Below are 16493 nucleotides of genomic sequence, written 5' to 3'. Positions count from 1 at the left end.
CAACTAAATCTTCCATTCGGCCATTTTGTTATCACCAGGCTTTACTAGAGGCTCTTCAATTTCATTAATTTTCATATCGGAGCATAGACAGCAAGAGCTAGACAAAAGAATGTCAATATCTTTTTTAACCGCTTTCGATAATGTATTATTTCTTTTACTTAGGGAAATTTGCTTTTGTAACTTGTAAATAGCATTTTTCTTCTTATAATCATTGGATTCTAGTATACGTTTTACTAAACAATCTTGATGAAACGCATGTGAGCAAGGAAAAACAATAAATTTCCTTATAGTTAATATACGATGACATAATTCGCATGATTCGTAAGGATCAATAATTTGAAAATTCCTTGATTTGAAGTTCTTGATTTTTAGTGTTACATTCTCAGCTTCAGTCAATTCTGCCTCCATTTCGGTGGAAAGTTTATTCATATCTGCCGATAATTGTTGTAAGGCAGCCACTAAAGATTCTTTAAAATTATCTATAACAATAAAATCAGGAAATAGTGGCAGCAAATCTCTAATCGTTATAAGTTCACATGCTTCAGTCAAAAATTTCAGCAGTATATATATTTCATTGGTTGATGCACCAATTTCAGTGTTAGTTTTGTCTTTGATAAATATATTGCTGTGCTGAGAAACATATTCTCTATTAGAAAGAACTTTATCAACCAATTCTTTACTAATCTTCATCCATAAGATTTTTCTGGTGGTATCGTCTAGTCCATGGGGCTGTTCCGCAACTTGAATCGCCGTTTCAATCAAATCATTATTTAGTGCAAGGGTTACTGCATCTTCATTTTTGCCCATAAAAGAGTATAAATATATAGCAGAATGAATTTTATTAAACTTGAAACATAGTCTCAAAACAAAATCATAGTCAAATGCAACATCACCATTGCCCGACAAGCCAAAGTATCTTTTCCTTGATTCTCCAAATTGCTCTAAATGTTTTAAAGTGACGTTTTCGTCATCAGTATTTGCAAAAGCAATGAGGAAAGAAAAGTAAGTATTGTAAATTAGCTTATCCTTGGATTGTTTTTCGTAGATTAAATATTTGAGAAACCTGATCGCCTGGTTTTGGTCTACTAAGATCTTTCGAGAAGTAATGACAGTTTTATTATAAGTCAGGAGAGCTGGAATTAACTTTTGAGGGTTCAGATCATCAATTAGTCTGATCCATAGATCTACTGTTTTTTTTGGATAATTTACCAAAAGTACACTTGCAGATTTGTACACCAATTCTGGACTTTGCTGCTTCGATATTACCGATAATGAAGCATCCCATCTTTGTAGGGATATGTAGTGTTTCAAAACAAAATCATAATCTTGCATTAGTTCTGCGAAAAACAACAAATCATCGCCGCAATTATGTGAAATTAGAATTTGGTAGACTGTTTCTTTATCAAAAATCTTCATATTTTTCTTGAGGAAGTTTTGAAATTCTTGATCGATACTAGATGATTTCAAGTTGTCTGAGTCATCATTTTGTAATCCATTGATAATGGATTTGTTGTGTTTTGTGCTATTTATTGAGGTATTTTTAATCGAGTTTAGTTGTTCAGCATAAGTCTCCACTATCCAAGTGGCCAGTAAAATTTTTTGAGCCTTCATTGAACTAGGTAAACTACTCAATTTCGAATTTAAATAGTATCTTAAAAGACTCTGATCTTCTACCTCAAAAATTGCCAATGCCACTCTATCAAATGCCTCATCTGTTTGTAAAAATACGTCAATCGCTTTCTTGTATTGTTGTTCGTTTAACAAAAAATAACCTTTTTTACGAAGTATTAAACTTCGATGCACTTTATTTGACGGTGAAACAATCTTGAGAGCCTCATCATACATGTGTTTTTGTATCAGAGCATCTATAATACCAGTACTTTCTATGTTGATTATTAGCTCAAAGATGTGGTGATCCGAATACAACCAAAATGTTCTGTTTATCGAATCAAATGAAATTCCCAAGATATTCAATCCAAGATAACTCAAAGAGAACTTTTCAATTATGTTAAAGTTCAACTGATTATATACTACCAGCTTGTTCATTGTTGTAATGACTAAGATGAAGTATCCCGTTAAAGCCACACACCTAACATTTTCTTCAATGGGAATACGGCGAGTGCTAAATTCATCACACTCAGTCAAATCCACCTTATCCACAAAAATAGTTTCTGAATTATAGAACGTCATGTAGTTTCCATGTGAAGTGACTCTACTTATCACCTCAATATCGACTTTAGAGGGTGTATCCTTCCCCAAAGCTTGAAACACTTGGACATTTGAGGCCGGTTCAGCAGGTATCTTAGTCTTGTAGCACAAAATCTCTGTTTCCGCAAATAAATCAACATTGTAGCTAAGAACTCCTTTGGATTCATCATGTAATGAGCTAACCATTTGAATTATGGGAAATTTTAGCTTCACAATAGTTTTCAAAAACTTTTCCTTGTTGTTGTCAATAGAATATTCTAACAATAATCGGTTCGATGTCGTAACTAACAAAGGACCACTAAACGTCTTTGTAGTACATCTACTAAAAAAGCAGATACAGCTAACATTCAGGTTCTTCAATCTGGAAAGTGTACTGTATGTGCTTGAGTTATGTCGTACATAAAAGTATTCATTTTTTGAACTTCGTAAAATCAAATGATAGTTAAAATCATCAACCCATGCGTCTTTAATTTGCTGATCACTTCCAATGGGTAGGTTGATTATATTTACATCTTCTGGTTTGTCTAAATCAATTCCTTGTATTGTCCCAGACTTTAATATAATATAGACATAGTTATTCCTGACAAATAGCTTACAAACTCGAGATTTTAGCGGATACTGTAATTGCACTTCCTCAATTGAAAATGGGCTAGACTCCTCTTTTGCTCTCTCTAAAGTGTCCGCTTGATCTTGCATGACCCGTGGTGCCTAAGAGAATATATACATCAAATTCTAGACAAATTGATTAAGCAATCATTTTACATGGTATGCAATCATTTTCACGTATAGGCGCACCGAAGGACTCGCCTTCATGATTTGGAGGTATCAGTGTTGTTTCTAAATTGGCTGGAAGAGTTTTCTATCCACTGACTGAGTGCAAGTTAACCAAAGGACAATGGTTGTTACACTCCCTATCAAACTATTACACGAGGCACATGGGCATATAGTCACTATAGAACTTACAAATGGAGTTTCTTATAGAGGTAAGCTATTGGAAGCTGAGGACAGTATGAATGTGCAACTTCAGGATGTAATTGTTACCGCTAAGGATGGTTCCACCAAACACGCATCCCAGATATACATAAGGGGGTCACAAATACAATTCTTCTCTCTTCCGGATATATTGATCCATTCTCCCTTGTTTGAAAATCAGAAAACGAAATTATAGTTGTATAATAGGATCTATTTTGTAAAAAAAAAAAAATAAATTAACGTTCTTTAATAAACATTTTTTATCAGTATAATTACGAAAGTATTAAAAATAAAAAATTACAAGGGTATTATTAGTATAAAGCTATGCCTAGAAAGACACAAGTGAATCAATCAAAACCTTCAAGAACGTTCAAAACACGTTCTAGTCTGGCACAACTTTGATCATATCTCGCAGGGTTTAGCATCATATTAGCGGTTAGCCTACTTATCGAGTCAACTATCCTCTCAATCAGAAACTTCTCTTCACTTGGTATGTTCAAAGTTGCAAATTCTTGGCCGATTATAATTCCATCTGTAGCATTTAATAATTTTGCTAATGTCTCATAAGAAAATGGCTTTAATGAATTTCTAGATGATGTTGATCTTCTTTTTGACTTATGCGAGCTTGAGCTCTTGCTATGGCGTGACTTCCCTGATTTTGATGATGTGCTCTTTGCATGCGATTTGGTGCTTTCTGTTTTGGGGTTCTTCAATCTTAAAGGCGATTCATGTTTAACAGTTCCTAGCAGTGATGGATCCAACGTATGTCCAAACTTCAAAGTCACAGTTTCCTCATCTTCTTCAGGCTTTTGTCCATCTTCTTCAGGTTCGAGTAATGGATTAGTAGTGTATATGGAGTCCCCGTCATCTGCTGTATGAAAAGAATGGTTCGTAGAAGCCATGGAAAGTTTTGAGCCTGTCTTTTTTAATTGATCATCATCTATAACACTTTGTAAATCTTCTACTTCTTTCATGATATTGTCTAGTTGTTGGTGAACTTTTGAACTTTCTGAGCTTGCATTAGATAACGACTTTTGATGTCTTTTCTTCAACGGGGAAGTCTCAACCGACCTTGGATGCTTATAAGCGTCATGAAGTTTAGGCAATGGGGATTCAGGTAAGGGAAGCCCTGTTTTTTTGATTGGACTATGTTCTGTATTTTTTCTGATAAGGTTAGCCATATTTTTACTATCCAGTGCATTTGTGCCCGGGTATTTTTCTTTTGATAAAGCCCTTGGAGTTTTCGGCAAACTTGAAGCATCATTATCTTCTTGAATATAATGGTCCGAAGAGGAAGAAGAAAAGTTTCCGCTTAATTGAACACTATCTTTGTTTCCAACAAATTTAATGGTATCAATATCTACTTGCTGAACAATACCAGAGTAATCCGAAAAGACAGATGTTCTATTACCAGCTGTATTTCCTACTTTAAAGCTATTGATTGTTGTATTTGGATTTTGCGACAAGTTTTCGATTGAAGGAAACTTTGGTGGACTATTTCTCGTTGATGCTTTCGATAATGAGTATGAACGGGAGTTTGATCTTGGAGGGATTTTTAATCCACTGTTTAAAGCACTTTTTTCAGAATCTGTGTCAGTGGTATTGCTTTTCGCTTGACTAGGGGTCCCTTCCTCTATTTGGATTGGCAGAGTAGAAGAGGGACTTTTTTTCAATGAGGCATCACTTGGAATTCTATCATACACGCTTGATCCAGCGGATTTACCTAGAAGGGGTTCTACTTCGGAATCGGTCATTGTGTGTTTTCCAATGCTTAAAAAGCTGTTTTCACTCCTTAAGCAAGAAGATGATAAGGGCTGTAAAATATACAATTTCGAAAAGCGTATGTGGCTTGTGGATTAAAAAGGGAGTTCATCGATCAGAGATCATTCGGAAAGTAGGCAGTTGCAAAGCTGGTTTTTAGCATTGCCTAATTTGGATATAATTTTTTTATTTCCTGGTTGAGAGTTTAGTGACTACCAAGCCACAAACTAAGAAACAATACACAATGGTTGGTGACGGTATTACTAGTGATGGTTTATCGGTATATTGGAATTACTAGTATACTAATAATGCATAATGATTACATAGTTAAATGTGGGGGAAAAAGTAAGGTAAGTAGATTATATAGTTAACGACAACGTAATATACATATATTATTCGTTCAGTTGTGAGATGTCATCCTCTGTTGCAACCAATCCCATGGCATTCAAGAACAAGTTCAAATTATCCAAATATCTAGAAGCACTATCTAATTCTCCTTTAGACTTTAGCTCCTTTGCAACAGCCATAACACCGAAAATCTCATTTCTGACTTCATCAACAATAATTCTTTGGTGGTTTAGTTGGCCTGTCAATGTCAATGAAGCTAAAAATTGCCAGACATAAGATCCATCATCGTTCGAGTCCTTATTTGTAACTTTTCTGGCCTCATCATGAGAAATATATGGCGGGAAGCAAGTTGATAGCCTGCCTTCCAGACACTGGAATAATTGATCATATACGGTTTGCCATTGGGAGAGTTCTTGTGCACTGATAGAACTTCCAAACTCTTGCTTAATCAATTCCAATCTGGATATTAGAACTGTAATTAAAGATAAGCCAATTTTGGTAGTAACTATGAAAAGAATAGTCTTGGATGTTACTAGGGTATTCAGCCAAGTTAAAACATACGAAAAGTTTGATTCACTCAAATAGAACACCAATCCCTTCAAAACTGCAATTTGGAATAAATCGATTTTTTTGCTAACCTCATTTGGAATTTCATAATTATTTGCACTGTAGTTCTGGTAAGATCCCTTTCTAATGACATCCAAATCTTGGAGATGGAGAAACAGTTGAGATGTCAATTCGAGCTTTTGTTCTGGTGTGAAAAAATGGAACATTCTATCAAATAACTTCATCATCTTATCATAACTTAAAATGGAAATAAATGGGTTCATAACCTCACCAGCAGATGTCTTAATAACATCATTGATATGCAAAGATTTCCATAGTTGGCTAGTTTCATATTGTTGATTTTCTCTTTCAAGAGATTCTAATTTCAAGACCTCATTGTAGATTTTTTCAATTATTGATAGTTGGAAGGTTCTTGCAGACTTGGAAAAGGTGAATTCCTTAGGCAAAACTATCTCCTTTTTCGTGTTAGCTTTGGTACTGGCTTTATCATCCTGTTCGCTCTCTTGGTTGTGGATAATCAATTGCCTTCTTGGTTGTTTACCATTACCAAATGAAACTTTACCTAGTGCACCTGCTTTAGTTAAGATACCAGTACTTTCACCTCTTTCTTTGGCAACCGAAACAGCCTTAGAAACTTGTTGTTGCATCCTTTGAAGAGCAATATCTGCTCTCTTGGATCTACCTCCAAGTCTATGGCCAGATTGTTCAAGATACTTCTGTGCCAAAGAATTCATATTGTTTTCGCCATTGGCTGAATTCAAAACCTTGTAAACTTGGCTATAGAAATCTTCATTGTATGGGTCATCAGTAACAATCTGAGACAATTGAAACCTAGTCACAAAATCTTTATCTTTTGGTGTCATAAAACCAGAACATCTAGTGATTTTCTGAACTTTCTCTTGCCTGGACAAAAAGTGATCACGTTGTTCGGGTGACATATTGGCCAGTTGCAGCTGTAATTGTTGCTGTCTTTGCATGTGGGACTTTTGCTTGTAGTTATTATGAAATTGGTTATTGTGAGCAAAACGTTGATTATGGTACTGATTCATATGGTGTTGGTGATTAGACTGTGTTTTTGGGAGGTCCGCTCTTTCCCCATCTGACTCAGAGTTCACTTCGATGTTAGCATCATCATGGTTGACGTGACCATTACCCTTGGCACTCGCAACTTCAATTGATGGGAAAGAGTTCAAATCAATCTTCTGTTCGACGTTGATTGGATGTGGTTGTTGATGTTGAATGTTTTGACCCTTTTGTTGTAATTGGGTGACGTGTTGCTGCTGAGGCTGTTGGTTGTTTACCGTTGAATTTTGCGGATTCGGATGTTGTTGAACGTTAGGTAATTGTTGATACTGCTGTGGAAGCTGTTCAGTTGGAAGGTTCGGTTGTTGTGGCTGACCGTGCTGTTGCATTTGTTGCATTTGTTGCATTTGTTGCATTTGTTGCATCTGCATCTGTTGTTGGTTTTGATTTTGTTGTTGTTGTTGTTGTGGTGGTGGTGGTACCTGTTGCATACCCATACTATGCATATAATTCATGCCATTCTGGACACCATATTGAGGAGGCATTTGCATCATTGGATTTGGACCAGATAATAACATCTGGATCATCGCCTGGGTGGCAATCTGGATGTTAGCAAATCTACCAGATGAAACTGCCGCCATAATCTGTTGTTGAACAGTGGGTTGCATTAACATTTGAGTAACGTACGGTGGCAATTGAAACTGTGCCATGTTGTTACCTGCAACAATGTTATGCTGTTGTTGTTGATGTGGCTGCTGCTGCTGCTGCTGCTGGATAGGTGTCTTCTGAGTCCTCAATTTTGCCTCAATTTCTTCCAAAGTTAAAACACGTGTATTGTCGGAGGTGGGTGTGTTGGCATTGTCGGTAGATGCTGGTTTTTCATCGGTCCAAAGAGAAGCCATTGGTTGTAAGATATCATCCACCTTAGTCTGTGCTGCCGACGCATACGACACGCTGTTCTGTGCTACTGGAGCTGGTGCTGGAGCTGGTTTCAGTGATGTCTGTTGTTTAGCACCGCTGTTTCCTCCTAATGAAAAATCAAAATCGTCCTTCAGGTTGGAAACTGCTACTGCACCAAAGGTCTCATCGTTTAAGGCATCGTCTTCTTCGAGATCGTTGAAGTCCAGGGTCTCAGGCTTATCAGGGCCGCCCGGTGGAGCCATGGGATCAAATCCAAAGAACGACATCGTACCTGCGGTCTTGCGTGTCTCCTTTGTGCTGGTAGCCTCTTTCCAAAAAACCCAAACACAACCAGCTACATACCGAACCCAATTTCAGTATATTGATGAACATTCAATACTTCATTTTCCCCACCACTGGGCGAGACTTCTGCCAAACGACACTCACGGGTCATTTACAGAATGATTGTAGGAGGCTCGGCATTTTTTGCTTACTTTTTTTTTTTTGTCCCTGACAGTTTTCACTACAAGCATGGGCTGTTTATTTCCAGTTACATTTTCTACCTATACTTTTTAACATTTACATACACACAATGTACATCTTGCGGCTATTCGTTGCTCTCATCTCACCTCGAACCTTCTACCAGAGGCAGTTTTCCGCTCGGCACGGTATTCCTCTTCGTCGATCTCTCTTTTGGCCCTGTTCAAGATTTTGGTGAAACTTTGCACTCTGTATCTCATTCTCTGGTGTAAGTAACATTTGACAATCTTGATGTGGTAGTGGAAGTAGGATCTGAATAGCTCAATCTGGGTGATGGTATTCCATTTGACGTCGTCACTTGCAAGGTGTCTAGGAAACAAAACAAACGTAATGTATGTCTTATCATCCGTTTGTGGTGCCAAGTGTCTGATTTCCAATGGCACCTCACGATGTGAGTTGATGACCTGTGGCGCCTTCTGGATAGATCTCTTTCTGGCATCACTGAACTCTTGGAGGAAAACCTTGGAGAAGATCTTATCTGTCTCGTCATTGAAAATCGTTGAAAAAATAACAGTTACTCGGTCACTTGATGGCTTGATGTATATAGTTTCTTGTCCACGGTAGTCAAGCTTCAAAACTTCCTCGTTGCTGTTGGATGCAGCAACACTGTCTTCCCCGTACAAATTGTTTGGGTCTACTGGGTTCTCCTTTGCCAAAACTTCGTATCTTGCAAATGCCTTTAAGAATGGTGCTGCAAAGCAGTTTCTCTTTAACAAACTCAACTCATGCACCAAAAGGCTCTTTTCTTCGTCATTGAGTTGCACTTGTTCAATGTCAATGTACAGTGAGACATCATATCCAGGCTCACAATTAGATCCCGATAGAAATTGGATAAAGGTATATCCACCATACTTCTTCTCCAACAAAGCCATTGCCCCATAATTAACCAAGTCTTGCCAGCATTTGATGTTGATGGACAAGAGTATCTTGGTCTTGTCCTGTGGTGTCGAGATGTGATATGTTGTAAAGTCAAAATCGGTGAGAATTCTATCCAGGCTACACGGTTCGTAATTTGCCGCAAGCGCCTTCGCAAAGGTTTCTTGGATGAGTAGGTTTTGTGGTTCCAAATGCAACATTGTGTTTCTGGTATAGTTCTATTTGGAAAACGTAGACGTTTGTTCGTTTGGAGACCAAAAACAAAATACAGATAATGTGCAGGCATTACCAACAACACTCCTCCTTTCGGGCTTGCAATCTTCAATGCAATATTCTTCTCCCTCACACGCTCCCATTGAGGCTGCGAGAAACGAGAGCGCCTGGTTTACTTTTTTGAGTTCCGGTGTACGGAGGGCACACACACACACACACACACACACACAAACACACACAAAAGGAGAACTGGCTACCTTTTGAGAGTATATAGTCTTCGGGAAATAATATAGTGTAATATAAAATAAGTATGTAGTGCAGAAATGTTTATATGGAAAGGTACGAAGCAGGGAATATAGTGAGCTACTGTTCAAATGTCATTCTTCAATAGTTCATGCAAAATTTTGTCATATACTGGCGTCATCTGGGCCTCTTCTTCGTTCTTTGTCTGGCTATCATCTGGTGATGTAGACTCCAAGTTCATATCTTCAGAGTAGTTCTTGATAGTCGTATCACGGCCCTCATCAATGGCAGGTGTCTCTGATTCTGCCTTCGCACTAGAGCTGGACTTTGTAAATAGGTCTTTCAGAGAAATATCGTTCATTTTACAACGTCTCAGCATCGAGATCAAGTCATATGGATCGTTAGTAGATAACATCGTATCCTTCAAAGAGTTTGAGTGGTGCATTGGGGTAGCCTCAATGACTTCGTCGTCTTCTTTTGCCGTGCAATCAGATTGCAATTCAGGAAGTTTGATAAATTGGCTGTTCATTAGTGTGTCATAAGAGGTCATGTCAATCTTCTTCTGACTTTTTTCCTTCAATTCAGCATACCGATGCTGATCAATTAACTCCATTGCCTTATTAACAGATGCATTCATAGTATAAAGTCGAATGAGCAATTCTTTACCTTGCATTGTTAATTGATTCTTGGAATTTAGGTGAATCAAATCTTGAATGACATGCATCATATGTGTCCTAATTTCAATCATTAGATCTATAAATTTATTCAAAGCATCTTGGTCAATATTCTTCGTGTTCATTATCTTGTACAATGACTCACTAAAGCTCATCCCTTCAGTCAATCCAAGCTTATCCCTTATTTCCTTTTTATCAGATGCTGAAATTATATCAGCAAAAGTCTTAGTATCAACGTTTTGCTTATGATACAGTTGACTTTCGACGTTTTTTATGGTTAGTAAGCCAATCTTTTCCTGTAATTTATTTGGAATAGGAGATTTATCAAATATAATGGAATACAATGTCTTGGAATGCTTGAGGGCCCTACACAGTGCTGCTGCGACAATTTCATTCATCTCATTACCCATTATAGATAGATAGCTGAGGTTTGGCATTAGAGAAACACATTCAATGAGTTTCACCATCGATTCCGTACTTAGCTGGTTATTGTCAACGTTAAGCCTGACTAGTTGATGAAGTAAAGGTAAAAGAACAAGTAACTTGTCTAAGGCCGATTTCATGAACTTTGAATTGGATGACAAGTCTAAATATTTCAAGTTTGGAAGATTCGATAGTGAATTTAAAAACTTGTTCGTTTCATCACAATCAATCAAGTTGCACGAGTTCAAACTAAACATCAATATATTATCCTTTGAGATATTATCATCTTCGGCAAAATCAATGAATGGTTTCAAACACGAGGAGAGATCATTGTAGGCAAGGTCTATACCGAGCAAAACCTTATTAATTTGCAGCCAGCGTGCTATGATTTTACAGTGTTGTAATTCCAAGCTGTTGTAGGCTAGCCCAACCTTTTCACTCTTTGACAAACCTAAAGTAAGTAGGTTTGCAAACAACTTCAAATCAGGTACTTTGCAACCGGTCAATATAATGTCATCAATACCACCTCTAAATATAAGTGCCGCAGTGAACAACGCCCAGTTTCTATCCGATCGATCATTGATGTTACATGTCATTCTGGTCTCTGGTGCATCTTTAGGCTTCTTCTTTATTCTTTGTGTATTCACATCAATAAAGGGGCATTGAGTTAAATCGAGTTTTTTGAGCGCTTTGTTCATTGATAAAAAGAGACACAACATTTTCCATCCTTTTTCATCGATTTTGGTATTTCTCAATGACAATTTTTCAAGGTATCTCTTATACATCAATGAAGATAGAACGATTCTAAACATTTCGTGGGTTAGTGAGACACCATCCAATGAAACACATATCACAGGTGCAATCCTAATAAAATCAGTGAAAGATAGAATCTCAATCATTGAAGGCCTTGGATTTCTCAAATGTAAATAAGGAATTGGATCTGTCGTACCCTTTGGTATTTGCTTTAAAGTGGCAGGGATTGGTAAAATCTCACGCAAGTGACAGCATCTTGTATACAATTCATCCATCTTCAAAGTGACAACAGGAGTCTCCATTTGCTTTCTCCTTCTAACCATTGGTTTATCAATAGTCAAATGTTCCTTCTGGACATCAATGTCATCGTAGTCATGATGCTGTCTAGCCTTTTCGGCAGCTAATGCTCTTTCCTCTTTCTTAATAGTATGGTTTGATATTTGCGAATTTACAGAAGCCGTGGATGATGCTTTCCTCATGGTTGCTGCTTGAGGGACATCGACTCCTAAATCCTTCTTATTGGCACCATCTGTGTCTTCGTCTTTGTTTCCGTTTTCTTCATCTTCATGATTGATCAGTTTCAAATGGCCTGAACCTCCAACCACAATACCCGTTGCAGCATTGAGCTTTTCTTGAGGATCAATCTTATGAATAATCAATTCACCATTAGGACAGATTTCAACATTCCCCTTTCTCGGATTCCTAGAAGGTATTTGTTGTGGAGGGTCAATAACAAATGTAGTTGCGGCAAATGCAACTTTCTTCATTGGCTTGATTTCGTCAAATGTACTTAATGGAGGTCTTGGGTTAAATTTAGGTGGGGGATGAACGTATTCTATAGGCTGGAAAGTTAAAGGTGGGGTGTCCTCACCTTCTTCAAGACATGAGGAAATACGAGATAATTCATTTGTATTTGTTCTTGCTCTATGTAATAAACTTCCAAACATTGAGGATTCCTTTTCTTCTCTTTCCCTTTTATGTTTCAAAAAAAGCTCCTTTTCAAGGGATTCACAGTGGGCCTGTTTGGAAGAGAACGCCGAAGGCCTCTTTGGTTTATCAGGATGTTCTGGAATCTCGTCTTCCTTATATTTGACACTTTGCAATCCTGATGGAGAATAGATGAAGTTATTGTTATAATCAATTAGATCCATACCTTTATTACTCATGGAATTCTTCTCCATCTCAAGTAAATAGCTAGATAATTCCGGATCGACATCTTGGTATCTTTCAGATATGGTCAATGGCACAGAATTCTGCGATTGATGAGACTCTGATTTGAATATGGAGCTGGTAACCGAGCCTGGAACCGAAGATACTGGAGATACTGATGTGACTCTTGTGATTGAATCATTTGGTGAGGCCAACTGTTGCTTTGAAGAAGCATATCTTGAAGTCTGTGGTTTCAGCGATGAAGGTGAAGGTGGAGATGGAGATGCTGGTGAAGGAGATGGAGATGACAATGACGGTGATCTAGAAGGAGAAGGAGATTTCGACGAAGAAGGAGATAAAATACGCCTTGACTTACTAGAGGAACTTTTATCATCAGAGTTTTTTGAACCAAACAATTTTTTAAAGAACCCCTTCTTTTTAGGTGGCAATATTGGAGGTTTGTTAGTAATGATTGGTTCATGATATCTTGGTTTTGCACCTGAAAAATCCGCAGTGTCGGTATTTGTAGCTGTTCTACGAAGACCATTATCTACTTTCCTACTGGTTGAGGAAGACATCATTTTAGCATCAGCTGTGCGTGATCTTGACAGACCCACCATTAAATCTTCATCTCTGTCCGTCATCGAAATAGATGGTTTTGCCTTTGTATTTGGAGACCTGGCTAGAGAAGGTGACTTTAATGGTGAAATGGGGATACCTTGTGCCGGTTCACATGTTGTATTGGCCTTGTTCTGGTTAGTCTCGATATTGATTGCGTCATTCTTCAATCCAGTATTGGAATTAAGAAACCAGTCGAAATCGGTGTTATCTGTTGACGATTTAAGAATTGACAATTCCTGTTCAAGCCGTTTCCTTAATTGGTCATGCTGGGAATTGCTACTGTCCTTACCTGTGGACATAATGGGAGAAACAGTAAAATTAACTGAAAGGAGAGACTAACAAAAATCGTGAGGGGAAGAGATATGTTTCTATGCAGATGGCTTTGTATGAGTAATGTGTGGGTGTGTGTTTGCGTCAGTATCTGCAGAGTGGAGTCCTATAGAGATATGTGGAGATCTGTGGGGGGAGGGACAAATAAATGAGGTATTTTATTCAGGGGGGGGGGCAATAGGGCAGCGGAAAGAGTGTCTTTGTTCAATCTGGTTGGACTCCTTGAGAGGCTGTAGTATCAAGGGGCGGAAGGGACAGTGGAAAGAAGAAGATACAATTGGACAATTAGAGGCAATGTCTCTATGTAGCTTATGTTTGCAAATACCAAAAAAAAAAAGGAAGTTCAAATAAATCAGGGTATCTATTTGTGTGGGGAGGGAGAAGATACCTTATAGTGATTCCCGTGAGAAGCGTCCATCTCTGCCAATGAATGGAAATCCACCGAGAAGAGTATATCTGGAAATGGAAATGGAATTGAAAATGAGAATGGAGCTGAAAAAGAAATTGGGCATGGCATCTTCTCGATTTTTTGTTTTTTCTTTTCTTCTTTTAGCCTCTTAATTTTTGAAACTATTTTGTTAGCACCATTTTTTTTTTTAGTATTTTTTTTAGCACTCTTCCCCCTCCCCCTCTCTAATTGGGAAAAAATGTCAAAACGGAATTTCTCCCTTTTTTTATTGTTTTCTCGCCTTTTCCTCCAGTTTCTTTGCTTTGCTTTGCTTTTTTCGCCTAACTAGTTGTTTATATAATGCAGTAATTAGAAACCACTTAAACAAAACATGGGATAGAAAGAGTATAAAAATTAAAGTTCCCCCCAGTTGCAATAATTAGCACAATTCATTTACTTAGTATACTTGGCATACTTGGCATACTTGACACAGTTACACTACTATGGACGTGACATCGACGCGTCAACGCCCCATCTGCCTGGAAATCAAGAGTTTTAGTTTCGCGAATGTCGGAAAAAACAACAGAAACGCAAACAATTGGCGATTCTCCCCCTTTTGGCGAAATAGGCTCGCCCTTATCTTGAATGCACCAAGAGAGACAATGTTACCTCGGCAATATTTCACCATTATTTCAATATAATATGGTATAAAGCAGATTTACCAATAGACGGTTGTTTAACTACAAAATCCGCCAACTTATTTTACATCAACGTTCCAGTCAGATATGAGTTCCCTTTCGACCTTCTCTTCCACTGCCCTCATCATCAATGCCAACTCCGAGGTGGGGGTGCAATTGGTAAAGGATATTACCAAGAAGGGCAATCATGTAGTTGCCCTGGCAATTAATACCGCAGAATTGTTGGATGCACTCTACTATACTAATCCCGAGATAAGGGGGTCATTCACGGTTAGAACTATTAAAGACCCATCCGATTCTGTTGTTAATGACGACTTTTTGGCTGGCTTGAAGCTCGACGATTATAAGCCCTTGGATGTGGTGATTTCCCTAAACCCAACTATTGACGATTGTGTCCAATGGGATTTGCAAACCATTCTCGGACTCTCGGAAAATAAAGGCTTGGCGAAGGACGCCCTAGTAATGGTTGGTAGGGCACGGGTCGATCCAAACAACTCCCTCAATGCACAACTCGAATCTCTAACATCAAAGCTTCAAAAGAATCTCACAAGTAAAAACATCACCTTCTTGGACTTGATCTCGCTATCAGCACTGCCTGGAGATGAAGAGTACCTATCGAGCATCTATTTGAACGAGATAGTCAGGAAAGAGTACAAAGTGGAAACTTTCGACTCGATCCCTAGCTTCCTAGACTACCTTATCTACTTCTACATTCCAGGGTTTTTGCTAATCCCCTTCATATATTTGAGAAACTTGCTTCTCTCCATCCTTACTGTGAAGGAGAAAACATCATGAGCATGTTGTGTCGACATTAAAATTATCTAAATATGTATGTATATATGTATGTATGTATGTATGTATACATTTTATACAGACTACTATCTAAAGCCACCGTCCATACTTTATTTTTGCAAACCTAAACTTACTTTGACTCTTTCTCTCTCCGTCTGCGCTTGTACTCTCTCATATACTCTCTCACTAGAGCCTTGTAATACTCCCTTTCATCATCGCTAGCTCCACGATAACGTTCAAGGGAGGACTCTGCTGGTAATGATATTCCCTTTTTGCTAGCAACTCTCCGTGTCTCAATGGCATCCACTAACCTCCCCCGATACTTCTGATCACCGAGGAACCGTTCCAAATACGATTCTGGATGTTGCAGCCGAAAGCCACGGGTGGCGTCTTTCCCCGCAAAACGTAGTAGCTTGTCGGAGCCACCGGGATGCTGCTGCACAAATTCAGAGACATCGTAGACTCGTCCGTGGATACTGACCCAGCAATCTCCATCCCTGTTGTGTTTAGAGAGTTCATCCAGATCTACCGTGCTAATGGAAACCCCATCCTTTGCGCATGGCACTTCATTATGCACCCCTTGATCACTTTGGATATTCGAAGTGCTTAAAGAATTGTGTGTGCATACCATCAACAAACAGAGTGTACATGTTCCAATATATTTCCGTGATGCATTAGTGGCTGCAAATCGTAACATGGTTTTTTTTTAAAGGAGCAAAATGTCCAAAATCACTTCATTTCTGACGTAACGTTGCAAGACAATAAAGTGTCGTACTTAAATAAAATATACAACTGTGGTTGATTAGGAGTTTCCACTAATTTACTATCCCCTTATCGACAGGAGAAATCTCGCAATAGCTTCCAGATTAGGCATTTTGCGACCTCTTATCACATGTAATTATGTAAGCATACAGCCATAGTTTTCAAAATATTAGGAATAACAACAAATTATAAAATCAAGAATAATAAAAGGAATGTATTATATGCAGTAGGAAGAACAGTAGATATTTTAAC

The 16493-nt window shown here is 38.1% G+C and overlaps 8 protein-coding genes across 8 annotated transcripts; 2 read left to right on the top strand and 6 right to left on the bottom strand.

Moving 5' to 3' along the window:
* Nucleotides 1-3: 3 nt before the first annotated feature.
* Nucleotides 4-2904, bottom strand: C5L36_0B09430 (uncharacterized protein; the record flags this gene model as incomplete). Its single annotated transcript, XM_029465320.1, has 1 exon — nucleotides 4-2904. One exon carries the CDS (start codon nucleotides 2902-2904, stop codon nucleotides 4-6), a length of 2901 nt encoding a protein of 966 aa, XP_029321179.1.
* Nucleotides 2905-3103: 199 nt separating this feature from the next.
* On the top strand, nucleotides 3104-3376 carry C5L36_0B09420 (uncharacterized protein; the record flags this gene model as incomplete). Its single annotated transcript, XM_029465319.1, has 1 exon — nucleotides 3104-3376. The coding sequence occupies one exon, from the start codon at nucleotides 3104-3106 to the stop codon at nucleotides 3374-3376; it is 273 nt and encodes a 90-aa protein (XP_029321178.1).
* Nucleotides 3377-3527: 151 nt separating this feature from the next.
* Nucleotides 3528-4934, bottom strand: C5L36_0B09410 (uncharacterized protein; the record flags this gene model as incomplete). Its single annotated transcript, XM_029465318.1, has 1 exon — nucleotides 3528-4934. The coding sequence occupies one exon, from the start codon at nucleotides 4932-4934 to the stop codon at nucleotides 3528-3530; it is 1407 nt and encodes a 468-aa protein (XP_029321177.1).
* Nucleotides 4935-5333: 399 nt separating this feature from the next.
* C5L36_0B09400 (uncharacterized protein) lies at nucleotides 5334-8066 on the bottom strand (the record flags this gene model as incomplete). Its single annotated transcript, XM_029465317.1, has 1 exon — nucleotides 5334-8066. One exon carries the CDS (start codon nucleotides 8064-8066, stop codon nucleotides 5334-5336), a length of 2733 nt encoding a protein of 910 aa, XP_029321176.1.
* A 333-nt stretch (nucleotides 8067-8399) lies between these two features.
* Nucleotides 8400-9395, bottom strand: C5L36_0B09390 (uncharacterized protein; the record flags this gene model as incomplete). The annotated part of the gene is made up of 1 exon (XM_029465316.1): nucleotides 8400-9395. One exon carries the CDS (start codon nucleotides 9393-9395, stop codon nucleotides 8400-8402), a length of 996 nt encoding a protein of 331 aa, XP_029321175.1.
* A 383-nt stretch (nucleotides 9396-9778) lies between these two features.
* Nucleotides 9779-13570, bottom strand: C5L36_0B09380 (uncharacterized protein; the record flags this gene model as incomplete). Its single annotated transcript, XM_029465315.1, has 1 exon — nucleotides 9779-13570. The coding sequence occupies one exon, from the start codon at nucleotides 13568-13570 to the stop codon at nucleotides 9779-9781; it is 3792 nt and encodes a 1263-aa protein (XP_029321174.1).
* Nucleotides 13571-14774: 1204 nt separating this feature from the next.
* C5L36_0B09370 (uncharacterized protein) lies at nucleotides 14775-15482 on the top strand (the record flags this gene model as incomplete). The annotated part of the gene is made up of 1 exon (XM_029465314.1): nucleotides 14775-15482. One exon carries the CDS (start codon nucleotides 14775-14777, stop codon nucleotides 15480-15482), a length of 708 nt encoding a protein of 235 aa, XP_029321173.1.
* A 127-nt stretch (nucleotides 15483-15609) lies between these two features.
* On the bottom strand, nucleotides 15610-16176 carry C5L36_0B09360 (uncharacterized protein; the record flags this gene model as incomplete). Its single annotated transcript, XM_029465313.1, has 1 exon — nucleotides 15610-16176. One exon carries the CDS (start codon nucleotides 16174-16176, stop codon nucleotides 15610-15612), a length of 567 nt encoding a protein of 188 aa, XP_029321172.1.
* Between the last annotated feature and the right edge of the window lie 317 nt (nucleotides 16177-16493).

Source organism: Pichia kudriavzevii, chromosome 2 (assembly GCF_003054445.1).
Source record: "Pichia kudriavzevii chromosome 2, complete sequence".
NCBI classification, from domain to species: domain Eukaryota; kingdom Fungi; phylum Ascomycota; class Pichiomycetes; order Pichiales; family Pichiaceae; genus Pichia; species Pichia kudriavzevii.
Note: the sequence above shows the minus strand (reverse complement) of the source record. Positions and strands in the feature narration are given on the sequence as shown.